The 27,463-nt window shown below is 45.4% G+C and overlaps 1 protein-coding gene across 2 annotated transcripts in view; it reads left to right on the top strand.

Moving 5' to 3' along the window:
- The window catches only part of cep128 (centrosomal protein 128), a 351,185-nt gene that overhangs the window by 97,258 nt on the left and 226,464 nt on the right, over nucleotides 1-27,463 (top strand). For both annotated transcript variants that reach the window (XM_078406913.1, XM_078406912.1), the window contains exons 13-14: nucleotides 19,205-20,206; nucleotides 22,965-23,129. In XM_078406913.1, coding sequence (XP_078263039.1) covers nucleotides 19,205-20,206; nucleotides 22,965-23,129 — 1,167 coding nt within the window. The remainder of the gene's footprint in view (nucleotides 1-19,204; nucleotides 20,207-22,964; nucleotides 23,130-27,463) is intronic.

Below are 27,463 nucleotides of genomic sequence, written 5' to 3'. Positions count from 1 at the left end.
GGGGTTGGGGTTGTTTGCTTGGCAGATGTGTGGACAATGATCAGAATTGGGGGATTTCTCTTTTTGTTGCTGTCTGTGTGGAGCTTGTACGTTCTCCACGGGACCTGCGTGGGTTTTATCCGGGTCCTCCGGTTTCCTCCCACACTCCAAAGATGTACAGGTTTGTAGGTAATGCAGAACAACCCAGTGGTATGAAGAAGGGTCTGAAACCCGTTTCAAACGGGTTTCAAACCCGTCTGAAGAAGGGTCTCGACCCGAAACGTCACCCATTCCTTCTCTCCCGAGATGCTGCCTGACCTGCTGAGTTACTCCAGCATTTTGTGAATAAATCGATTTGTACCAGCATCTGCAGTTATTTTCTTATAATACCAGTGGTATGAATGTTGATTTCACTAACTTCAGGTAACCCCTGCATTCCTTCTCTCTCTCTCTCCATCCCTCTCCCACCCAAGCCATACCAGCTTCAAAGTTGTCTTGTTCAGTCTCATTGTCTGTACTCATTCTCACTAACAAACCGCTAACGATTGTCTGTTTTCTTTATCACCATTACTTTTTTTTGCATATCTTTCATTCATTTGTTCTGTATCTCCCTACATCACTATCTATATCTCTTGTTTCCCTTTCCCCTGACTCTCAATTGAAGAAGGGTCTCGACCCGAAGCGTTACCTATACCTTTTCTCCAGCAATGCTGTCTGACCCACTGAGTTACTCCAGCTTGTAGTGTCTCTCTCAGGTTTGTAAGTTAATTGGCTTAGTAAAATTGTAAATTGTCCCTAGCGTGTGTAGGATAGTGTTGGTGTGTGGGGATCGCCTGTCGGTGCGGTCTCGGTGGTCTGAAGGACCTATTTCTGCATTGTATCTCTAAATGAATGAATGAATGAATAGGTTTATTAGCCAAGTATGTACACGTACTAGGAATGTGCCTTGGTGCTCCGCTTGTAAGTAACAACACGAACATACAGTAAACAATTAAGAATGAAGCATAAAACAATGAAAACATTAAGAATACAACATTACGGTTTAAACGCGAGTGAAATAAATCAGAGCAAAAAGAGACTACAGACTTTTGGTTGTTGAGTAGAGCTACTACTCGCGGAAAAAAAGCTGTTTTGATGTCTGGCTGTGGCTGCTTTGACAGTCCGGAGTCGCCTTCCAGAGGGAAGTGCTTCAAAGAGTTTGCGGCCAGAGTGAGAGGGGTCAGAGATGATCTTACGTGCTCGCTAAACTAAGCTTAAAGAAAACTTAATCTCTTTGTGTGCGAGGAAGAATGGCTCAGCGATGTATAAACTGATGGGCTGCATCAAACAAATCCACAAGCACAACCTACCCCCAGCTGTCTTGACTGATTAACTTGGTTATTTCAATTCTTTGTCAATTACTTTGGTGCATTTCTCCTAGAGATTCTTATCCTTTGATTCCTCACATCATTGCGGGCATGGAAATTGGAAAGACAAAGTATTGGAAACTATGAATATAAATATTTAATTGTCTACTCTTCTGATGGAACATCAGATTCTACCTCCAAGATACAGCTTAGAATAAATCGGTTTCGTAGTGGGCGAAATAATTTTCAAACGACAGCTAATGAATGAATGAATGGGCTCTCGGTTTTTTTTCATGTACGGTTTTGCATTTTTCTGCAAATGCTACCATTGCCAATAATTTCTTTTTATAGTTGCCCGGTTAAGACTCAAGAGAGTCAAGGAGTGTTTGATTATCATATGTACCGAAACGGAACAATGAAATTCTTACTTGCAGTAGCACAACAGGGATTTGTTTTGTTTTGGACTATATTGGGTTCATTATGTAATGCACTTTTATTTGTTAATTAAGTTACCTTTTGAAGACTGTTTTGACAAACCTGTTTAGTTTAGTTTAGGGATACAGCACGGTAAAACAGGTCCTTCGGCCCACCGGGTCCGCACCGACCGGCGATCCCCGCACATTAACACTATCCTATGCACCTTAGGGACAATTTACATTAAAGAAGGATTTCTTCGGTCAAGGCATTTCTTTGAGTCTAATATAAGGTTCGTGCAGATGGACTGTCTGACGTTTTCTTAAATAACGCGAAAGATCTGTTTGATTTGTTGTATGCTGCAATGCCTCTATCAGTCAGCGACTTCCAATAAAAACCAAGCCAGAACATAAAATGCTGTCTGAGATGGGAGACTTCCAAAATGAAGTAAAATTGGCCATCAATCAGTTTCTGAGAAGAAATATTCCTTCACAGCCAGTGGTCCTTGTGATCATTGTTTGGCTGTGAAGATTCCTGTTACCCTCGTGTTTCTGAAGACGCGGCTGATTAGAGCCAACAATCTTGGTTAAAGCCCGATTTGTTTTATCGTATCAAAAACATCCCAAGGTGCTTCAGAGGAGCAGTATCAATCTAAAGAATTGAGACAAATCAGTAGGCAGATAGATAGGTTTTCAGAATGCTTAAGAGGAGGGGAAACCAATATTCTGGCTGAGAGTTTGTTAGTACTGCACATGAGGGTTTAACCTCGTCAAGGACGAATCTCACCCCGGCCACTCCCTCTTCTGGATTCAATGGAAGGGAGGTTAGTATGTGTGATAGAAACATAGAAAATAGGTGCAGGAGGAGGCCATTTGACCCTTTGAGCCAGCACCGCCATTCATTGTGATCATGGCTGATCATCCACAATCAGTAACACGGGCCTGCCTTCTCCCCATATCCCTTGATTCTACTAGCCCCTGGAGCTCTATTATAAATAGATAACTATTTAATATATAATATATTTAATATATATATAATATATAACTCTCTTATAAATTCATCCAGTGAATTGGCCCCCACTGCCTTCTGTGCCAGAGAATTCCGCAAATTCACAACTCTGGGTGAAAACGTTTTTTCTCATCTCAGTTTTAAATGGCCTCCCCTTTATTCTTAGACCGTGGCTCCTGGTTCTGAACATTGGGAACATTTTTCCTGCATCTAGCTTGTCCAGTGCTTTTATAAAGGAGTCCAGCCCTTTTATAAAGGTGATGGGCTGGGCTGTGTCCACAACTCTGTATTTTCTTGTGGTCTTGGATGGAGCTGATCCCAAACCACGATGTGATGCATCCCAATAAGATACTTTCTACGGCGCATCTGTAGAGGTGATGGTTGTTGGGGGACATGTCGAACTTCCTAAACCTTCGTAGGAAGTAGAGGCATCGGTGTGCTTTCTTAGCCATTGCTTCGATGTGGCTGGTCCAGGACAAATTGCTAGTGATGCTTATTCCCAAGAACTTGAAGCTTTCAACCATTTCTACTTTGGCGCCATCAATGTATTCTGGGATGTGTGCACCACTTTGCTTCCTGTACTTGATCACTATCTCCTTTGTCTTGCTGTTCCCAGTGATGACTTTGCAACCTTAATGTGGTTCAAAAAGAATTTAAATTCCCAATTAATCATAAAATTGGTACTATTTCCTTGTAGTTACTAAATACACAAACTGTGGACCTGCTCTTCCCATTTGATGTTTTAGTTTAGCTTAGTTTAGTTTAGTTTAGTTTAGTTTAGAGATGTGGCATGGAAATAAGGCCTTTAGCCCACCGAGTCCGCACTGACCAACAATCCCCCTCACATTAACACCATCCTATACATTAGGGACAATTTACAATGACACCAAGCCAATTAGCCTATAAACCTGTACGTCTTTGGTGGGAGAAACCGAAGATCTTGGAGGAAACCCACGCGGTCTCGGGGAGAAAGTACAAACTCTGCCCAGACAGCACCCGTAGTCAGGATCACACCTGAGTTCTGGCACTGTACGGTAGCAAGTCTACCACTGCGCCACTGTGCCGCCAACAGTTGTATTTTTGAGCTTTCAAGATAGCTTGTATACACTGGAATTTAGAAGGATGAGAGGGGATCTTATAGAAACATATAAGATTATTAAGGGGTTGGACACGTTAGAGGCAGGAAACATGTTCCCAATGTTGGGGGAGTCCAGAACCAGGGGCCACAGTTTAAGAATACGGGGTAGGCCATTTAGAACGGAGACGAGGAAAAACCTTTTCAGTCAGAGAGTTGTAAATCTGTGGAATTCACTGCCTCAGAAGGCAGTGGAGGCCAATTCTCTGAATGCATTCACGAGAGAGCTAGATAAAGCTCTTAAGGATAGCGGAGTCAGGGGGTATGGGGAGAAGGCAGGAACGGGGTACTGATTGAGGATGATCAGCCATGATCACATTGAATGGTGGTGCTGGCTCGAAGGGCCGAATGGCCTACTCCTGCGTCTATTGTCTATTGTCTATAGCTGAACAACTATGGAAGATGGACTCAGCTGTTCCAAAGTTTATAGCAACGGCCATTTAAAATTTGCATAAAATAATTCTAAATTGTATATATTTTTAGATACTTAAAATTACTATTGCTGTGGTACATCTCGAGTGGTGGAGTATTACGGATGTAATGTACCTCTATATCACTGCAGTTCCCTCGTCAATGAATACTTGAAGCAGTAAATTTTAATTCCATCTGGTCAAAGAATTGCATTAAACGAGATGACAATTAGTTAATCAATTCATGCCTGCATTAGTTTTAAGTTGTTTTAGGCATGGCTTTAATACGATGACAAAGGAAAGTCACTTTAAAAATGCATAAGAGTTGAACGCTATTGATAGCTTAAAAAGAGTACTTTATCTCCATTATTGACTATTTCCATCACTGTCACTTTTTTATATTGCACAATAAATGTTGGTATTTGAATTCATAACCATTTTTCGTTGTAGACACCTTGCTGTTTCTTATTTTTCAATACATTTGTCACAGGTAATGTGGTTGAGAAGACGAATGGCATATTTCATGAAAGTTGTCACATTAAAATACCCTTACTCTTCTGTATCTCAAATGCAGAAGCCTGGTGTTTATCTGCTGAGTCCTCTCGGCAGGTAAATAAATTTATGGTCGTAAGCAAATGTTTTTTTTTTTCCCTATTGTGTTTTTGTGCTATTTTCCTGATTGCAGTACAGGTGGCATTTTGATAGCTTGCTGCAAAAATTGTTCCCACTTAAGCCATTGACTCATTTTGTGAGCAAAGGCTATTAGAATATGTAAAATTAATTAGCGAGAGAGTTCTGTTTCTCAATCTCGTGCTGAATTAAAATTGAGCTGGTCATTTTACTTTTTACTCATGGCCCCTTAAGCTTTGAAAGCATCAAAATGTGTTAAATGAGGTTCCTGTTTGTTGGCAGCGTACATACACACACACTGTACACACAGCTCTGTACCAGTAATTGGAATTCAGTTGTGCTTCTACAGATGTGAGGAAAATATCCACAATATTGCTCAGGCATTTATCATGAGGTTAAAATTATTTACAAATATTTGTAGCTTGCTGAATACTGGGGCCTCGTGATTCTCCTGGAGTTCTCAATGGAAAAACCGAGGTTACCATGGTGATGCGAATCTAATCAGTTCCACAATGTGTTTGGTAAAGTGCTGACACCAGTCAATATATTAGAAGGCTACAGCAGTGGAAGATTTATTTTCCTAAAGCTTCTCTGTTCATTTGTAGTGTTAGCAACTTTTGTGTACGATAATTGTGCCACTTATTTTTCTCCATCAATCCAGTCCCGTCTCAGGTTTTCCCTCGTTCAATTTTATCGTTTTCCTTCCAATGGATTCTGGGGAGCGAGAATTCTACAATCTTTCAGGGTTCCCAAAACACATGGAGAAGGAGGATAGACACAAAATGCAGGAGAAACTCAGCGGGGCAGGCAGCATCTCTGGAGAGAAGGAATGGGTGACGTTCAGAATGAAGAAGGGTCTTCTTCTGAGAAGGGTCTCGCTTCTTTAGACTGAAGAAGGGTCTCGACTCGAAACGTCACCCGTTCTTCTCCCCAGAGATGCTGCCTGTCCCGCTGAGTTGCTCCAGCATTTTGTGTCTTATCTTCGGTGTAAACCAGCATCTGCAGTTCCACCTTACACATGAAAAGGATATTGAGGAAGGATATTCTTGCTATTGAGGGCGTGCAGCATAGGTTTACTAGGTTCATTCCCGGAATGGCGGGACTGTCATATGTTGAAAGACTGGAGCGACTAGGCTTGTATACACTGGAATTTAGAAGGATGAGAGGAGATCTTATCGAAACGTATAAGATTATTAAGGGGTTGGACACGTTAGAGGCAGGAATCATGTTCCCAATGTTGGGGGAGTCCAGAACAAGGGACCACAGTTTAAGAATTAGGGGTAGGCCATTTAGAACGGATGAGGAAAACAAATTCCAGTCAGAGAGTTGTGAATCTGGAATTCTCTGCCTCAGAAGGCAGTGGAGGCCAATTATCTGAATGCATTCAAGAGAGAGCTAGATAGAGCTCTTAAGGATAGCGGAGTCAGGGGGTATGGGGAGAAGGCAGGAACGGGGTACTGATTGAGAATGATCAGCCATGATCACATTGAATGGCGGTGCTGGCTCGAAGGGCCGAATGGCCTATTGACCTATTGTCTATTGTCTATTGAAAAAGAGGACTTGTTTGTACGTGCCACTTTCCTGCTTTACTTTTCCATAAGTGTCTCAAACTGCGTAAACAGCTTGGAAAAACAGTAATTACATAGGTGGAGGAGAATAACAAACACTTGGCTGGCTGCAATTAATGGCTACGTATTGATCACTTTTATTGTGGACAGGGCCAATTGGACCCATCTTGGTTCATCCATCCAGAATGACCTTGAATCTCTGCAAGAGCAGCTGGTTCTTAAATTATTCCTCCAGGACGTGCTTCTCAGGAATGATGTGCTCCAGCATTTCCACAAAAATCAGATTTCTGTAACGCCAGATGAATATTTTATCTCTCCACTGTCAAAGATTAAGCATCTTCGCAGTGTCTTAAAGCCTGCAATTATGCGGATAGTTTAAGATCAGGACTGACCAACCAACGCATTATTATAAAATAATTTTGATTTACCTGTATCTTACCTGGTTTGATTTAGTTTAGAAATGCAGCGTGGAAGCAGGCCCTTCGACCCACCGAGTCCGTGCCAACCAACGATCCCTGCACACTCACACTATCCTACACACGCTAGGGGCAATTTACAATTTTACAGAAGCAAATTAGCCTACAAACCTGTACGTCTTTGGAGTGTGGGAGGAAACCGGAGCTACCGGAGAAAACCCACGCAGGCCATGGAGAGAACGTACATACTCCATGCAGACAGCACCCACAGTCAGGATCGAACCCGGGTCTTTGGTGCTGTACGACAGCCACTCTACCACTACGCCACCGTGCCACCCACTCTTTTAGCGTCAGCAGTTACTTGATATTCTTAGAACGTCTATTTTATCTTCGTGGATGTAACAAGCAGAACTGATGCATGTAGATGTAGCGCGTTTGGATTTTTCTAAAGGCATTGACCAAATTGCCATATAAAAGGCTAATGCACTAGATAAGAGCTCATGGTGAAGTGGGACGTGTGCTAATATGGATTGAGGCAGGATCAACAAATCGTTCTCAAGCTGGAAGAATATAACGGATGATGTGCCCCAAAGATCAGCTCGTGTCCCTTAATTAGAATTATATTAGTGACCTGGAGGTGGGTCAGAGTGTAAGATATCCACCTTTGTGATGACGTGACAAAAGGTGGCAGGACATTAGGTGATGGGGATATTTGGTCTCTGCAGCAGATCTAGTTTGTGTGAGAAGTCGATACTTGGCAAGTTGTGTTTATTTTGAGAGTATCTGATGACCTGCACCTTGGAGGGTGAAACCTAAAGTCAGACTATTATCTAATCGGAGAAAGGTTGCAGAGGAGTGGAGTACAGAGGAGTCTTGGGTGTTCTGCGCATGTGTTGCAAAACTCTGTGCAGGATGCAACTGCAGATGCTGGTTTACACCGAAGATAGACACAAAAAGCTGGAGTAACTCAGCGGGACAGGCAGCATCTCTCCATAGAAGGAATGGGAGACGTTTCAGGTCGAGACCCTTCTTCAGACGACGAAGGGTCTCGACCCGAAACGTCACGCATTCCTTCTCTCCAGAGATGCTGCCTGTCTCGCTGAGTTACTTCAGCATTTTGTGTCCATCCTGTTGCAAAACACTAGCAGGCAGGTGCAGCAAATGCTTAGGAAGGCAAATAGAACATAGAATAGTGCAGCATTGGAACAGGCTCTTTGGCCCGCAATGTCTGTGCTGAACATGATGCCAAGAGAAGGTATAATGCAGAAACAAAGAACTGCGGCTGCTGGTTTATACCAAAGATAGACACAAAGTGCTGGAGTAACTCAGTAGGTCAGGCAGCATCTCTGGGGGAAAAGGATGGGTGATGTTTGGGGTCGGGACCCTTCTTCTGACTCAGGTCTGAAGAAGGGTCGCGACCTGAAACGTGGCATGGAAGAGAAGTTAAGACCAAGGCAGATCAGCCATGATCATTTTGAAAAGCTGAGCAGACTTGAATGTTTGACTGACCAACTCCTGTTCCCATTTACTGATGTTCTTACATTCGGGCCTTGAGCTGATAAAATCCTATCACATGTACCCGTACTCTCAATTTTGGTCTTGACCCTAAAGCCTCTGTCCCACTTAGGTGATTTCTTTGGCGACTACAGGCGACTAGGCTGTCGCCACACGGTTGCCGGGGTGTTGCCTGTACGATCGTGAGGCGTCTCCAAAGAGTCGTAGCGTTTTTCTAGTCGCCACTGGATTTTGAAATGTTTAAAATTTTTTGCCGACTGTTGGTTTGACGCCAATGATCGTAGCTTGACGTCTCCTGACGTGGGCGCTGTCGTAGGTTGCCGCCAGGTGATGTAGGTTGTCGCCGGTGCTGACTTGGGTGAATTCCATTGGCGACTACCTACGACAACCGGCGTCAAAACCGGAGGCCAAAATGATGTGAATCGTCTTCAGTTGTTGCCGACAGGGTCGAAGCTTGTCGCGGGTAGACGTAGGTTGACTTCAGTTGTCGTAGGCTGTCGCCTACGTGGTCGTAGGTTGTCATAAGTGTCGTCGTAAGTGGACGTCCTAGGTTGTGACGATTGGGTCACCGGTTGGCGGTAGCTTGACGTCGATTAGATGGTAGGTTGCTGTAGACATTGTAGTAGTTGGGGGGGGGGGGCGGTTTTTCGGCGACCTGCTACGACTATGACAGTCGCCGGCAATCACCTAAAAAATCGCCTAAGTGGGACAGGCCCTTAGGCCTTTAATTTAGAACTTTGAAGCCTGGGGGGGCCATGCGGTTATGAAAGCAAAAAGGTACAAATACTAGAAATACTCCGCAAGTCAAGCAGCACCATTGAAGAGAGGGAATTGATGTTTTAGATCAATGCCTTTCATCGGAACAGAATGAAAGGAGAAGTGTGCTGCTTTGTTGACAGATTCTTCCTGACCTGTATATTTCCAGTATTTTCCACATCGCGCCTGTTATATTGAGCTCGAGAAAGAATCATGCATTTTTTAATTTGCAGGAATTGTTTTCTCTCGGTCGGTTCCACGTATTATCTCCGTTTACACGATATTGGGTTTTATCTGTCTAAATATAACTGTGTTAGTGCTTATCCATTTGTTATTGATGAGTGGTCAGTTAATCTTTCTCACATTGGTTAGAATGAGGAAGGAATGTAGACTAGGGACCTTTGTCTACATTTCCTTGAAAAATAGACTATTGAAGGTGATGTCAGTGTCAAATAGAAATAACATCTATTGAAAAATGGTCAAAATGTACGCCATCAAATGTTCTGGGCCATCTAATCAGCATTAGAGTTACAGAATCATACAGCACGGAAGCTGGTCCAATGACCCAACTTGTTCATTCCAGCTCCATTTCAGCTAGTCCCATTTGCCTGTGCTTGGCCCATATCTCTCTAAACCTTAATTTAGACACAAAATGCTGGAGTGACTCAACGGGTCAGGCAGCATCACTGGAGAAGGAATGGGTGATGTTTCTTGTTGGATCCAGGGAGGCCCTGAAGAAGCATTCCGACCTGAAACGTCATCTATTCCTTTACTCCAGAGTTGCTGCCGGACCCGATGTTAATCCTGCACTTTGCATCTATCTTTGGTATAAACCAACATCTGCAGTTCCTTATTTCTACACTGGTGTTTTTGACTTGTTGCCAATCTTCCAGATTTTTGCAGGTTACCTGATTGAGTGCTAACAACCATATAATTTTGTACCAAAAAGAAGGGTGAAGTCAGGTTCATAAATGATAGGATCAAAATTAGGCCATTTGGCCCATCAACGCTACTCTGCAATTCAATCCTGGCTAATCTAGCTCTCCCTCTCAACCCCATTCTCCTGCCTTCTCCCCATAACCCCAGACACCCGCACTAATACAAAAAGTCTATCAATCTCCGCCTTAAAAATATCTACTGACTTGGCCTGCACAGCCTTCTGTGGCAGTGAATTCCACAGATTCACCACCCTCTGACTAAAGAAATTTCTCCTTATCTCCTTTCTAAAGGCACTTCCTTTTATTCCGAGGCTGTGACTTCTGGTCCTAGACTCTCCTACTAGTGGAAACATCCTCTCCACGTCCACTCAATCCAGGCCTTTCACTATTCAAAAAGGTTCAGGCAATACAGTTGCTGGTTACATGAAAACATAATGGTACTTATTCACAAAATGCTGGAGTAACTCAGCAGGTCAGGCAGCATCTCAGGAGAGAAGGAATGGGTGGCATTTCGGGTCGAGACCCTTCTTCAGACTGATGTCAGGGGGGCGGGACAAAGGAAGGATATAGGTGGAGACAGGAAGATAGAGGGAAATCTGGGAAGGAGGAGGGGAAGAGAGGGACAGAGGAGCTATCTAAAGTTGGAGAAGTCGATGTTCATACCACTGGGCTGCAAGCTGCCCAGGCGAAATATGAGGTGCTGTTCCTCCAATTTCCGGTGGGCCTCACTATGGCACTGGAGGAGGCCCATGACAGAAAGGTCAGACTGGGAATGGGAGGGGGAATTGAAGTGCTCGGCCACCGGGAGATCAGTTTGGTTAACGCGGACCGAGCGCAGGTGTTGAGCGAAGCGATCGCCGAGCCTGCGTTTGGTTTCGCCGATGTAAATAGGTTGACATCTGGAGCAGCGGATGCAGTTTGGTACATACCTGGTGGGCCGAAAGATCCATTTCCCGTGCTGTACTGTTCTATTGTAAAACAACTGCCCTGTGTGGCAACACCATTAATTGTGAAGGTTACATCACTTTACTACATATTGATGTGATCTACTCTTGAATCTCTTAAATATTAAAAGATATTAAATACAGAAGCATATAATAGAAATAAATCCAAGCAAACAAGGAAATAACAAGTGTTTCTCTTTAAGCGACGTGATGCATTCCCTTAGTCTCAGCTTAGTCTCAAAGAAATGCAAGTGCAAAGAAATGAACTCAAGGCTCGTGTAGAAACATTTTGGAGGATTAGTGGCCAATTACTTATCTGCATCCAACAGACTTTTCCAAACAAAAAACAAAACAAATTGAGAAATGGATTTCTGGATAACTCCATTGATCTGTCTGTGTTCAGCCCAGTCCTGTTTTGCTTGGCTGTCAGTTGCTTTAAACTATCAAGGCAAAAGATCTATTCCTTTAGAACGATACATTGCTTTCATGCAAAACTCACTGGATAGAAGCTGACAATTCTGTCACACATTTCCTACTACTAATGTTAATGTAAGTCGTAAACTGAGTATACCAAGCGCCTACATTTTATGAAGCCAAATTATTCTGGGACAGTAAGTATTGATTTGCTTGACATCTTGGAGATACAAAGTGAAAATTGACTTTCCCCATGAGCATTGAAGATATACACAATCAGTTCACCATGAGCTGTAAAGATATACACAAAATGCTGGAGTAACTCAGCAGGACAGGCAGCATTTCTGGATAGAAGGAATGGGCGACGTTTCGAGTCGGGACCCTTCTTCAGACTTCCATCCAGAGATGCTGACTGTCCCGCTGAGTTACTCCAGCATTTTGTGTCTTATCTACGATGTAAACCTGCATCTGCAGTTTCTTCCCACACACCTCTTGAGCATTGGACTGGCAGAGGCCGAGTCCAGTGTGTGGCTGTGACTGAAGGAAGATGCAGGAAGCTGTTTATTAGCCTCAGTTTGTGCTACACATCAAAAGGGATGCATATACTCCCAAGAATTGAGATTGAGTTGAAAGATACAGCATGGAAACAAGTCCTTTGGCTCACCGAGACTGAGACCGTGTCGACCATCGATCACCCGTTCACACTAGTTCTGTTATGCCACTTTCTCACACACACTCGGGGCAATTTATAGAGGGCAATTAATCTACAAACACGCACGTCTTCGGGATGTGGGAGGAAACCGGAGCACCCGGATGAAACCCACGCGGTCACAGAGAGAACATGCAAACTCCACACAGGACGGAACCCGGGTCCCTGGTGCTCTCGAGGCAGCAGCTCTACCAGTTGTGTTACTGTGCCACCCCTACTTGAGAACATAAATAGAGAAGGATGGAAATACTCAGAAGGTTAAGCAGTATCTGTGGAGAGAGGAATGTTTCAACTCATTAACCTTTCATCAGAAGATAGACACAAAAAGCTGGAGTAACTCAGCGGGACAGGCAGCATCTCTGAAGAGAAGGAATGGGTCTGAAGAAGGGTCTCGACCCGAAACACCACCCATTCCTTCTCTCCAGAGATACTCCCTGTCCCGCTGAGTTACTCCAGCTTTTTGTGTGTACGGTTTAAACCAGCATCTGCAGTTCCTTCTTACACATTAAACCTTTCACCAGCACGTGTGGGCTGAAGTAACCATTTCTCTCTCCACAGATGCCGCCTGACCAACTGGGTATTTTACTTTGCAGATTTCCAGCACTCTTAGTATGTTTCCTCTGGGAAACGTGTGCATTTGTTTTATTGCCAGGCAGCACACGCTACATCACTTTTTAATGTAGCAGATGCAAAATAGCTGCCTGGAGGGCCGAGATGAGATTCCGGCCCGCGGAGGTCGGCTGTGAGAACGGCTCTGCCGGCTCCAACCGAGCCGGAGTTCCAGAAACCCGGACGCAGGGAGAAAATTCGCCGATCAGCGCGGATATCCCGGTGAGGCTGAGATTGGTCGCCTCACCCAGTCTAGGTGCCACATTTTCGGGGGGACTTCCGGGGGAGGGGGAATGGGTGGGGGGGGGGGGATTTTTGTCTGGATCAAAGGGACGATTGGACCACCAGCTGCCGGCAAATCGATGGTGGTCCAGTAATGGGTTGGGTAACTGGTGATGCATGGAGCGTGCTCTGATTCCCTGGGCTCTTGTTCTCTGCAACCGAACAGATTCTTGCATTTGAGGTAGACACAAAATGCTGGAGTAATAGACAATAGACAATAGACAATAGGTGCAGGAGTAGGCCATTCGGCCCTTCGAGCCAGCACCACCATTCAATGTGATCATGGTTGATCATTCTCAATCAGTACCCTGTTCCTACCTTCTCCCCATACCCCCTGACTCCGCTATCCTTAAGAGCTCTATCTAGCTCTCTCTTGAATGCATTCAGAGAATTGGCCTCCACTGCCTTCTGAGGCAGAGAATTCCACAGATTCACAACTCTCTGACTGAATTTTTTTTCCTCATCTCCGTTCTAAATGGCCTACCCCTTATTCTTAAACTGTGGCCCCTGGTTTTGGACTCCCCCAACATTGGGAACATGTTTCCTGCCTCTAACATGTCCAACCCCTTAATAATCTTATACGTTTCGATAAGATCCCCTCTCATCCTTCTAAATTCCAGTGTATACAAGCCTAGTCGCTCCAGTCTTTCAACATACGACAATCCCGCCATTCCAGGAATTAACTTAGTAAACCTATGCTGCACGCCCTCAATAGCAAGAATATCCTTCCTCAAATTTGGAGACGAAAACTGCACACAGTACTCCAGGTGCGGTCTCACTAGGGCCCTGTACAACTGCAGAAGGACCTCTTTGCTCCTATACTCAGCGGGTCAGGCAGCATCTCGGGAGAGAAGGGATGGGTGACGTTTCGGGACCCGAAACGTCACCCATTCCTTCTCTCCCGAGATGCTGCCTGAACCGCTGAGTTACTCCAACATTTCGTGTCTACCTTCGATTGTAAACCAGCATCTGCAGTTTTTTTTCCTACAGATTTTTGCATTTACTATCTGTGCTGAGCCTCAGAGACAAGCTTTGAGGCCCCTTTAACATCCGCTGCCACTGCCGGTCAACTGACTAGTTATCAACATGTGAAGATAATTAATATTCAGTCGCAAGTAGAATTTAGCTTGTAATTCAATGAGAAAGAGCAACAATTACTTCAGTTAGTTATTCTCATTATTTTCGAGGGTGTTATTAATTTGCCATTAAATACGTTATTCTTGGCTACAGCTAATGTCAGGGGAAGGGAAACAACCACACATTTCATGTTCTTTAGACTGTAGAGATACAGCGCGCAAACAAGCCCTTCAAAGAACCGAGTCCACGCCGACCAGCACGGTCACCCCGAACTCTGGCACTATCCTACACACGAGGGATTGTTTAGGCAATTTTGTACCGAAGCCAATTAACCTGCAAACCTGCACGTCTTTGGAGTGTGGGAAGAGACCAGAGCACGTGAAATCGTGTATTGTCTTTCCGCTGACTGGATGGTTTTCACTGTACCTCGGTACAGGTGACAATAAACTAAACTGGAACACCCAGACTAAACCCAAGAGGTCTGAGGGAGAACTTACAACCTCCATACAGACAGCGCCCGTAGTCAGGGTCAAACCCAGGTATCTGGTGCAGCAACTCTACCACTGCGCCACCGTGCAGCCAACAATTGTGCTGAGAGCCAAACTAGATATGAGTGAACTTAATATTTAAGTGCAGTTCAGGAATTGAGAAACTGGCTGAGTTTCCAATTTTTAAGAAATTTGCCTTTTGTTAGGAGAGGAACATCCTCTCAATTTGCCTTTTGAGAGGATGTTTCCACCAGTGGGAGAGTCTAGGACCAGAGGTCACAGCCTCAGAATTAAAGGATGTTCCTTTAGGATGGAGATGAGGAGGAATTTCTTTTGTCAGAGGGTGGTGAATCTGTGGAATTCATTGCCACAGACGGTTGTGGAGGCCAAGGCAATGGATATTTTTAAGGCTGAGATAAATAGATTCTTGATTAGTGCGGATGTCAGGGGTTGTGGGGAGAAGGCAGGAGAATGGGGTTTGGAAGGAGAGATAGATCAGCCATGATTGAATGGCGGAGTCGACTTGATGTCACTATTATGACAGTTTGGGGGGAAAACCACGTTTACTAAAGAACGAGGACATCTCCGATAAGAAACGGGGACCTTAGTGAACCATGTGGTCCATGGATAGACGCAAAGTGCTTGAGTAACTCAGCGGGTCAGGCAGCATCTCTGGAGAAAAGGGATGGGTGACGTTTCAGGTCGGAACTGAAGAAGGGTTCTGATGACCCGAAACGTCACCCATCTTTTTTCTCCAGAGATGCTGCCAAGTTACTCCAGCACTTTGTGTCCATCTTCGGTATAAACCAGCATCTGTAGTTCCTTCTTATACTGGTGGTCCATGGAGCCTGCTTTGCCAAACTAAATATAAACACACAATGAACAGTGAAAGCTGGAAGACACTCACCAGTCCATCAGGACTGTCTCACACTCCTGGTGCCCTGTGTATCGAATTTTACGATTCAGATGCTAAAATAATTAAACAGATTTTCATCCGTATGGGGAAATGGTTTTAAAGAACCATGCAAAGCTGTCGTGTAGAATCAAGATCAAAGCATAATGTGTTTCAGTGCTTTTCTGAAGAATTAAACCTTGGCTCCTAATCTATTTTCTACATATTTTTTCATTTTTAATCAGATATATTTTTTACCCCCACAGGATTTAAAAATTATTGTTTTTTGTACTTTTGCTGCTCAGTCCTTTTAACAAAAAAAAAATCTTTAATCCTTTCGATAAAAGTTTTGTTTTAATATCACTCCTTTTACTTCGTGCATTCTTAAGTATGAAGTGATTGATGACGCAACTCAGTCAAATGGTTGTTCAAAGCTGTTTTATAGTCTCTCTGAAGATGGTCCAAGAGGTTCAGCTCAGGTACAGATGCAGTGTCTCATTGACAGCAAAATAATTGGCACAAATGTGGAGAGGATGTTTCCACTAGTGGGAGAGTCTAGGACCAGAGGTCATAGGCTCAGAATTGAAGGACGTTCCTTTCGGAAGGAGATGAGGAGGAATTTCCTTAGTCAGAGGATGGTGAATATGCGGAATTCATTTAGATTTAGATATATATTTTTTAGATTTAGAGATACAGCGCGGAAACAGGCCCTTCGGCCCACCGGGTCCGCGCCGCCCAGCGATCCCCGCACATTAACACTATCCTACACACACTAGGGACAATTTTTACATTAACCCAGCCAATTAACCTACACACCTGTACCTCTTTGGAGTGTGGGAGGAAACCGAAGATCTCGGAGAAAACCCACGCAGGTCATGGGGAGAACGTACAAACTCCGTACAGACGGCGCCCGTAGTCAGGATCGAACCTGAGTCCGGCGCTGCATTCGCTGTAAGGCAGCAACTCTACCGCTGCGCCACCGTGCCGCCCTTTTCCACAGAAGGCTGTGGAGGCCATGTCAATGGATATTTTTAAGGCAGAGATAGATAGATTCTTGATTAGTGCGGGTGTCAGGGGTTATGGGGAGAAGGCAAGAGAATGGGGTTAGGAGGGAGAGATAGATCAGCCATGATTGAATGGCAAAGTCGACTTGATGGGCCGAATGGCCTAATTCTGCTCCTATCACATGTATGTGAACATATTATAGGAAATTGAGCTGTTCTGTACCACTGTTAATCTCTGCACTAATTGAAAGAAGGTAGGTAACCACGCGTGCAAGATTTAACCATTAAGGAACACAAAATGCTGGAGTAACTCAGCAGGTCTGGCAGCATCTCTGGAGAACATGGATAGGTGGCATTTCAGGTTGAGATCATTCCTCAGACCTCTCATCGGATCTCAACCCGCAACGTCAGCTATCCATGTTCTCCAGAAATGCTGCCTGATCTGCCGAGTTACTCCAGCGTTTTGTGTCGTGTTATGTATTCACCAGCACCTACAGTTCCCTGGTTCTACTCTAAGATGTAATCATTGGTGAGTGACCTTTAGATATGTTGGCTGAGCATTCTCCCTCTTCCCCTGGGTTCCTGTTTTATTTTCTTATCTGGGTTCTTGTCTTATCTCTTCTTTCGCCCTGCCGTTTTATGCAGTAAAAGGATTTTTTTGGCTGATTATCTGCAGTCCTGTGGAATAGAGAATTCCAAGGATTCACATCTTGTCAAATGCAGCCATGAATTCTCCACTTCAACCTAAGTGACCAGCTATTTGTCCCGGGATTATGTCTCTTAGAACCTAGACCGACATGATTTCCGGTTTGCTAAATACCTTAACTCCCTCTCGCATTCCCACACTGACCTTTCTGTCCTGAGGCCCAGCGCAGAGTGAGGCCCAGCGCAAATTGGAGGAACAGCACCTCATATCTCGTTTGGGCAGCTTACACCCCAGCGGTACGAATATTGACTTCTCTAACTTCAAGTACCCCTTGCTTTCCCCCTCTCTCCATCCCCTCCACCATCCTTTATCTTTGTATGCTTCGTTGTTACCTTCCCCTAACTAGCAATGATCTCTTCCACATTTTCCTTGATCTTTGTCCCCTTTGATCTCTCGTTTTCACACCTCACCCTTCCATACACCTGTGTCTCCCTCTCCCCTGACTCAGTCTGAAGAAGAGGCTCGACCCGAAACGCCACCCATTCCTTCTATCCAGAGATGCTGCTCATCCCGCTGAGTTACTCCAGCATTTTGTGTCCTTTTCGGTAAACCAGCATCTGCAGTTTTTTCCTACACATGGAAACAGGTCCTTCATCTCCTGGGAACCTCTCGCTCTTTGCTTGGGTGGGCAGTCATTTTTGTAGGTGAGCTCAACTCTTCCATATTAGAGGAGATCATAGTGATAGCAATCTTAATATTTAAGTGCAGTTTAGGAATGGAGAAATTGGCTGTATTTCCGATTTTTAAGAAATTTGCCTTGTGTCAGGAGCATCTACGACAGCTGGGAGGAAAAAAACCCACGCTCACTAAAGAATGAGGACATCTCTGATAAGAAACTGGGACCTTAGTGAACTGTGTGGTCCATGTGTAGACACAAAGTGCTGGAGTAACTCAGCGGGTCAGGCAGCATCTCTGGAGAAAAAGACAAATTTTGGTTGGAACACTTCTTCAGTTCGACCAGAAATGTCACCCATCCTTTTTCTCAAGAGATGCTGTCTGACCACTGAGTTACTCTAGCACTTTGTGTCTATCTTCTGTATAAATCAGCACCTGCAGTTCCTTCCTAGACAGCTGGTCCATGGAGCCTGCTTTTCCATTCATTAAACTCATTGGTAACTGCTGCATAACTCCGCTCTCTTATCTTATCTCTCTGCAAATTTCCATAGTCCTGTAGAATAGAGTATTCCAAGGATTGTCTTAGTTCAGCGTAGTTTAGAGATACAGTGTGGAAACAGGCCCTTTGGCCCACCGGGTCCTCGCCGACCAGCAGTCACCCCATACACTATCCTGCACACTAAAGAACGATTTACAATTTCTACCGAAGCCAATTAACCTGCAAACCCATACGTCCTCGGAGTGTGGGAGGAAACCGGAGCACCCGGAAAAAACCCACGCAGTCACAGGGAGAACGTGCAAACTCTATACAAACAGCACCCAGAGTCGGGATCGAACCTGGGTATCTGGCGCTGTAAGGCAACAATGCTTCCGCTGCTATGTATTTATTGGTTTTGGTTTATTATTGTCACATGTACCGAGGTACAGTAAAAAGCTTTGCATTGCATGCGGCTCAGGTAGTTTCTACAACGCAGCATGGTGGCGCAGCGGTAGAGTTGCAGCCCTACAATGCCAGAGACCCGGGTTCGATCCTGACTACGGGCGCCGTCTGTACGGAGTTTGTACGTTCTCCGCGCGACCTGTGTGGGTTTTCTCCTGGATCTCCGGTTTCCTCCCACACTCCAAAGACGTGCAGGTTTGTAGGTTAATTGACTTGGTAAAAATTGTAAATTGTCCTTAGTGTGTGTAGGATAGTGTTACTGTGCGGGGATCGCTGGTCGGCGCGGAATCGGTGGGTCGAAGGGCCTGTTTCCGCGCTGTATCTCTAAACTAAACTAAGCTAAACTAAACTGAAAGTCAGTGCGAGTTGAAAACGATGAACTGATGACATTGCTTTGCTGTTTTCATAGGTTCTCAACTCAGACCTAGAGAAAAGAGAGAAGCAGCAATTGAGGATGTTGAGCCAACTTCAGGAAATCCAGAGCTGTTATGATGACTGCGTGCAAGAGCGTAAATCCACCAGGCTGGAAATTGCGGATTTATCCCGGCGACTGAAAGAGTCGAGCGTGGGAGCTGAGAGGTCCAGGGCTCAGTTGAAGGAGATGGAGCACCTCCGACTGGAGAGTGAAAAGAAGAAGGAGGAATTGAAAGTGAAGGCCCAGGAGTCCATCCGACAGTGGAAGGCGAAGTGCAAGAAGCTGGAGCGTGACGTGGAGAGGCAGAAGGAGTCCGTCGACCAGTGGATGGAGCAGCAGGGCTGCGTGAGCAGGGAGAAGGAAGCCCTGCAGGGGCAGCACGAATGCGCCCTGCAGCAGGTGGAGAGTCTCCACAGGGAGCTCAACGACACCCTGCTGAAACGAGGGCAGCAGGAGGAGGACGTGAGGAGGAAGGACGTGGAGCTCAACGAGTTGAAGTCGAGGCTGCTCCGCCTGGACGGGGAGTTGCGAGACGCCAAGGACTCGCTGCGCAAGCTGGACGCGGACGTCCACGAGCAGGGCGCGTTGCACGTGAAGGCCAGAGGGGAGAAGCAGCGGCTGGAGGAGGAGTTGGAGGCCTTGAGCGGGCAGCATGACAGGAACCAGGAGAAGCTCGGGGAAATGCAGAGGCTGATCACGGAGCTGAGCGCCGTCCGATCCGAGCTCAGCGCCAGGCTGGCTCAAGAGGAGAGTTCCAAGAAGGAGATCAGGAAGAGCCTCTCGGAAGCTCAGGCCAGGCACACGTTGGCCCAAGGAGAGGTTGCTTCCCTCAGCGACCAGTTCAAGCTGCAAAAGGACGTGCACAGGAAGGAACTTGCGGACCTCAAGTCAGAAATGCAGAGTTTGAGAACCAAGCAGGAGAAGAACACGCAGTCAGCACTAAAGCAATTCCAAGAAGAACGGGAAAAACTAGAACATAATATCAGCTTGTTAAAGGTAAGGGGAATTCATGTCAAAAGGTTTCAGATCAATGATCCTTATGCGGAATTGCAGATTAGGTTCATTTAGGTTTGCAGAGAAACAGAAGGATGGCGAGAACAAAGGTAATATCTGGGATAGGGTAGAGATCAAGATTATTCAGGTAGTATAAGAAAATAACTGCAGATGCTGGTACAGATCGAAGGTATTTATTCCCAAAATGCTGGAGTAACTCAGCAGGTCAGGCAGCATCTCGGGAGAGAAGGAATGGGTGACGTTTCGGGTCGAGACCCTTCTTCAGACTGATGTCAGGGGGGCGGGACAAAGGAAGGATATAGGTGGAGACAGGAAGATAGAGCGAGATCTGGGAAGGAGGCGGGGAAGGGAGGGACAGAGGGACTATCTAAAGTTGGAGAAGTCGATGTTCATACCACTGGGCTGCAAACAGCCCAGGCGAAATATGAGTGCTGTTCCTCCAATTTCCGGTGAGCCTCACTATGGCACTGGAGGAGGCCCATGACAGAAAGGTCAGACTGGGAATGGGAGGGGGAGTTGAAGTGCTCGGCCACCGGGAGATCAATTTGGTTAATGCGGACCGAGCGCAGGTGTTGAGCGAAGCGATCGCCGAGCCTGCGTTTGGTTATTCAGGTCACATGAGGCCTTCAGAGATGTTAATGGCTAGTTAATGGATTATTCCCTCTCACCGCCCTCTTATACTGCTTCCATTTACTAGTTCATTCACCCACTTTCTCCATCTCTGTCATTTCTGATGATTCTGAAGGTGAGACTTTCCACATCAATACCGCCAAAATGTTTTCCTTTCTCCTTAGCGATAGTTGGCAGGACGTTCAACAGTTTCTTCTCTATCTCTTGCAAATCTGCTCTTTCCCGCTTTCCCTCTCCACCAGAACAATGAAAGGAGTCCTCTTGTCTTCCCCTTAGAGTCTTAGAGTGATACAGCACGGAAACAGGCTCTTCAGCCTGACTTGCCCACACTGACTTGCCCACATTCCCCATCTACCCCCAACTGCCTGCATTGGGCCCATGTACATCTAAACCTGTCCTATCCACGTACCTGTCTAAATGTTTCTTAAAACATTGCGATATTACCTGTCTCAACTACTTCCTCCAGCAGCTCGTTCCATGCACCCACCATCCTTTGTGTAAAAAGGTTACCCCACAGGTTCCTATTAAATCTTTCCCCCCCCCCCTCACCGTAAACCCATGTCCTCCGGTTTCGCAGAGTCCGCGCCGACCTGCGATCACCCGTGCACTAGTTCTATCGTACACACTAGGGGCAATTTACAGAAGCCAATAAACCTACAAACTTGCACGTCCTTGGAATGCGGGAGGAAACCGGAGCACACGGCCAAAACCCACTCGGTCACGGGGAGAACGTACAAACTCTGTACAGACAGCGCCCGTTGTCAGGATCGAACCCGGGTCTCTGGCGCTGTGAGGCACCAGCTGTACCGCTGCGCCACCGTGCCGCACGAAACCGTTTTGTCTTTTAAATAATATTGAAAACACAAGAGTTAATCAAAAGCCCAGCCTGACCCGAAACATCATCTGTTCATTTCCCTCCACGGATGCTGCCTGACCAGCTGAGTACCCCAGCATTTAGTTTTTTGGGTTAAATAGACTTCTCCACTCTGTCGTTGACATTAAGGAAACGGAGATGACCAGTGGTTTTCTGGCTGCCTGTTTCCTTTGACGAAACCATGCCTGAAAGGGGATTGGCACGGTGCATTGACTCTAACGGCACACTCAAGCTTACTTGCTACAAGGGAGTAACCTATTTTCCATATTATAACTTTAATAATAGAACTACACATTATATTGGGAGATTCATTGGTGGAGGCTCACTTTAATTTGACAGGCACAATGACTGATGGGCTCCGTTTTCGTTTTCATGAGCTTCAAATGGACTTATGCACTGCATAAATTACAAATTGAATACTAATTCTATACCAGTGTTCAATACTAATTGAAAACAGGGTCACTGTTGTAATGCAAGAACCTCGGCAGCCAATTTGCATTTGAAATGTGTTTGTCAGTGTCTTTTTCCCTTAATATACTTTTGCATGCATTTACATAAACGAAAAAAATAAGCATATTTTGGAAGTGGTTAAATTCATTTTACTGAGGCTGCCAAAACAGAGCGCTGATGTAAATTTAACGTGCAGCGAATGTCTTTGGAACTGTTGATCATCCGCGTTGCTTGTTTCAGGCGCGAGCCAGAAAACTGTAACGTCCCGGTTCGGAACAGCTTCTTCTCTGGCCATTTGGCTATTAAACACTACAACCTCAGATAAGCTCTGAACTACATAGACCGTTATTGTTATTATCGCATTATTATAGTTTGTTTTTTGTGTGTACATACATATGTGTGCGTGTATATATATATATTTATATATATAGGTGACGTTTCGGGTCGAGACCTTCGGAAGAAGGGTCTCGACCCGAAACGTCACCCATCCCTTCTCTCCGGAGATGCTGCCTGACCCGTTGAGTTACTCAAGCATTTTGTGTCTACCTTTGATTTAAACGTGCATCTGCAGTTCTTTCCTACATACATTTATATATATGTGTGTGTGTGTGTGTGTATCTGTGAGCATGTGTATTAACATACAAACACTGAACTTTTTTTTTCTCACTCGTTTATTATATTGTTTACAGTGTATCATGTTTACATATTCTGTAGTGCTGCTGCAAGTAAGAATATCATTGTTCTATCTGGGACACACGACAATAAAACGCTCTTGACTCTCCTTAGGCGGAAAATGCGGATGAGAAGAATTTTGCAAAAGCCCAGCGGCGGCAGGTGGAAAAGATGAAAACCGAATGTAATAAATTAGCTGAGGAGCTGATTCAGGGCGAGGCAGAAAATACTAAACTCAGGAGGAAATACCTGGCGCTGAAGCAAGAGCTGGAAGCAACGGTAAGGGAGGGTAACTGCCTGAGATGTGACAGACGAAACCATGGAAACCATGAACGTGGCATTTCAAAACATTGGATGAGAACAAACAGGGCGAGACTAGCAAGTTTGCAGATGATACAAAAGTGGGTGGGTGGGCAGATAGTCATGATGGTTGTGAGAAATTGCAGCAGGATCTTGATCGATTGGCCAAGGAATGGTTGATGGAATTTAATACAGAGAAATGTTGCATTTTGGGAAGTCTAACATCGGCAGGACCTACACAGTGAATGGTAGGGCTCTGGGTTGTGTTGTAGAGCAGAGGGGTCCAGGAGTGCAGGTGCATGGTTCCTTGAAGGTGGAATCGCAGGTAGATAGGGTGGTCAAAAATTGAGAACTGGGTACTGATTGAGAATGATCAGCCATGATCAGATTGAATGGCGGTGCTGGCTCCAAGAGCCGAATGGCCTCCTCCTGCACCTATTGTCTATTGTCTAAAAATGCGTTTGGCACATTGGCCTTCATCGGTCAGAGTATTGCGTATTGAAGTTGGGAGGTCATGTTGCAGTTGTATAAGACGTTCGCGAGGCCGTATTTCAAGCATTGTGTTTAGTTCTGGGCACCACGTTATAGGAAAAATGTTGTCAAGCTGGAAAGGGTACAGAGAAGATTTACAAGGATGTTGCCTGGGCTAAAGGGTGTGAGCTATAGGGGGAGGTTGAGTAGGCTGAGACTCTATTCCTTGGAGCGCAGGAGGATGAGAGGTCCCTCATTCCATATACTCTCCACCCTCATATCCCTCTGAAGAATGGTCCCGACCCGAAGCGTCACCTATTCATTTTCTCCAGGGATGCTACCTCACCCGCTGAGTTACTCCAGTGCTTTGTGTCTTTTTTTTTTGTAAACCGACATCTGCAGATCCTTGTGCCTCTCATCTTTGTGTGTGAATTACTCAATGTCTTGTAAGGAGTAATGTCGCTTCCATACAGTGGTCTTGAAAGTACTAAGTATAAAATCAACGCCCTGCTTAGTTTCCAGTCTCCTCCAAAGTTACATCTTTTGTGTATGAAGATCATTTTGTTCTCCCATCAAGCTGACGTCTCACTGTGTTTGGACCACAATTTGGAGTCTTTTGTTTGGCATTTGTTCTTCAACTCCAGCATAGGCAATTGAACTCAGGTCAGAGCAGAGTTGTAGGAAGTCCCTGATGTCTGTTGACCTTGTCTTATTGTCGGCACGGGGGAAAGGCGCAGAAGACAAATAATGTGCTTTTTGTCTTCCATATACTGTAAGCAAGGCATTCCATACTGTGAGGAAGAATTTAGTTTAGTTTAGAGATACAGCGTGGAAACAGGCCCTTTCGGCCCACCGGGTCCGCGCCGACCAGCGATCCCCGCACATTAACACTATCCTATATCCACTAGGGACAATTTTTACATTTACCAAACCAATTAACCTACAAACCTGTACGTCTTTGGAGTGTGGGAGGAAACCGGAGATCTTGGAGCAAACCCACGAGGTCATGGGGTGAATGTACAAACTCCATACAGACAGCACCCGTAGTCGGGATGGAACCCAGATCTCCGGCGCTGCATTCTTTGTAAGGCAGCAACTCTACCGCTGCGCCACCGTGCCGCCCAATGGACTATTCACTTGAAAATTACCAGGAGAATTCCGAGTTAGAACAGAGGTGAGGAAAAACTTTTTCAGTCAGAGAGTTGTAAATCTGTGGAATTCTCTGCCTCAGAAGGCAGTGGAGGCCAATTATCTGGATGCTTTCAAGAGAGAGCTAGATAGAGCTCTTAAAGATAGCGGAGTCAAGAGATATTGGGAGAAGGCAGGAACGGGGTACTGATTGAGAATGATCAGCCATGATCACATTGAGTGGCGGTGCTGGCTTGAAGGGCCGAATGGCCTCCTCCTGCACCTATTGTCTATTGTCTATTAAAATTATGTAAGGATATGATGGTCAAGGAGGCTTTACAACACATTGGCCTTCATCAGTGAGTGTTTTGAGCATAACGTCTGAAGAAAGGTCTCGATCAGAAAGGTCACCTATTTTTCTCCAGAGATGCTGCCTGACCCGCTGAGTTACTCCAGCATTTGTGTCTATCTTCAGTGTAAACCAGCATCTGTTGTTCCTTCCTACACACGTGTCTATTGAGTATAGAAGTTGGGAGGTCATGTAACAGTTGTACAAGACATCAGTGAGGCTGTATTTAGAGTACGCTGTTCAGTGTTGGTCACCTGTTATAGGAAAGATGTTGTTCAGCTGGAAAGGGTGCAGAGACGATTGAGGTTGAGTAGGCTGGGACTCTTATAGAGGGGTGATCTTATAGAGTTGTACAAATCCATGCGAGGAATAGTGCACAGTGTCTTTTGCCTGGAGTCAGGGAATCAAGAACCAGAGGACATAGGTTTAAGGTGAGGGAGAGGGGGGGGGGGCAAAAGATTTAACAGGAACCTGAGGAGCAACTTTTTTACATAAAGGGTGATAGCTATATGGAATGAGCTGCTGGCGGAGGTAGTAGTGGCAGGTACATTCACAATGTTTAAAAATCATTTTGACAGGTAAATGGATAGGATGGGTTGGGCGGGATACGGGGCAAATGCAAGCAGGCGGGACTAGTGTAGATGGGGCATGTGTGGGCAAGTTGGGCCGAAGAGCCTGTATGACTATGAACAAGATGCATCTATCATGTACATTGCATTGCGAACTCTGCAAAGTTTGCAGGCGGTTGGTGCCTTTCTAGTTAGTGCATGAACACTGTGTGAAGTCTGCTCCTTTTTTTCTAATAGACTGCATTTCAAAATAGAATATTCAATATCCTCAGTAACTAAAGGATCACCATGTTTATAATGCACAAGCTTCATTAAGCTTTGAGGAAGAACATGCAACACATTAAAGAATGAGTAATTAGTATCTTTCTTCATGAACCTCGAGGCTTGTTTTATTGAAATTTACTGGCTATCTGTGGCATTAGTCAAGTAAATTTTCTTGTTCTCTTCCTCTAATGAAGCCTTGGTAACGAGTGCTGTGCAATTATACAAGAACATATTGCAAAAATATTTCTTGCAGTCTTGTTTCTTATTGCACCATCTTTAAGTAATGTATCGGTGGGATATAAATTTTCCGTCTCGGAAAATCTCGTGGAAGCTGGCTCATTATAGTTTAGGCTTGGGTAACTTTCACGACATACTTTTGTAAGTTCATGGCGAGGTAGCTGCTCGGCAATCTTAATGTGGACAGTTAATTAAAGGGAAGATGCGAAGGTGAGATTGGACACCACACTTAATCCACAAATGGGTGGTTTATACAGGTGCCCCTCAGGTTACGATGGGGTTCCGTTCTGAGAAACCCACCGCAAACCGAAAATGTCGTAAGTCGAAACGCATTTAATGCACGCCATCATGTGGCCGTAAGCGAGCCGCGGCTTGCCACGGATCGCTGCCGTTTGCACCATCGCAAAGATGAAATATCGCAAGTCGAAGCATCGTAAGCCGGGGAGCTCCTGCATTTTAAACTTGGGTTGGTGGGATCGAAGGGCACGGCTGCAGGGGGGAAGAGTGGACAAACCCCTCCAGACTGAGAAGAAAGATTTAGATTTAGATTTAGAGATACAGCGTGGAAACAGGCCCTTCGGCCCACCGGGTCCGCGCCGCCCAGCGATCCCCACACATTAACACTATCCTACACCCAAGGGACAATTTAAAAAAAACATTTGCCCAGCCAATTAACCTACATACCTGTACGTCTTTGGAGTGTGGGAGGAAACCGAAGATCTCGGAGAACACCCACGCAGGTCACGGGGAGAACGTACAAACTCCGTACAGACGGTGCCCGTAGTCAAGATCAAACCTGAGTCTCCGGCACTGCATTCGCTGTAAGGCAGCAACTCTACCGCTGCGCCACCGTGCCGCCCTTCAAAGACTGCAGAGAAGAATTACGAGGATTTTGTCAGGACCCGAGGGCCTGGGCTTTAGGCACAGGTTAGGCAGGCTCGGACTTTATTCCCTTGGAGCGCAGGAGGTTGAGGGCTGATCTTACAGAGGTGTGCAAAACCCACAAGGGGAATAGATGTGGTGAACGAATATAATCCTTTGCCCAGGGTAGGGGATCAAGAACCAGAGGATACAGGTTCAGGTGAGAGGGGAAAGAACCTGAGGGGCAACTTTTTGGGGACCAAACGTGGGGAAATGGGACCAGCTTAGACAGGAACATCTTGGAAGGCATGGACAAGTTGGGCCGAAAGGCCTGTTTCCCTGATTAAAGCTCAAGATTTGCAGCAAATGTACAAGGTGTTGATGAGTCGAACTTAGATTCTTATGTTCCACACAGAGGGTGGTAGGTATACGGA

The sequence above is a fragment of the Rhinoraja longicauda genome, chromosome 10, assembly GCF_053455715.1.
Source record: "Rhinoraja longicauda isolate Sanriku21f chromosome 10, sRhiLon1.1, whole genome shotgun sequence".
Classification (NCBI taxonomy): domain Eukaryota; kingdom Metazoa; phylum Chordata; class Chondrichthyes; order Rajiformes; family Arhynchobatidae; genus Rhinoraja; species Rhinoraja longicauda.
The sequence above is the reverse complement of the archived record's forward strand: the minus strand, read 5'-3'. Positions and strand labels throughout refer to the sequence as shown.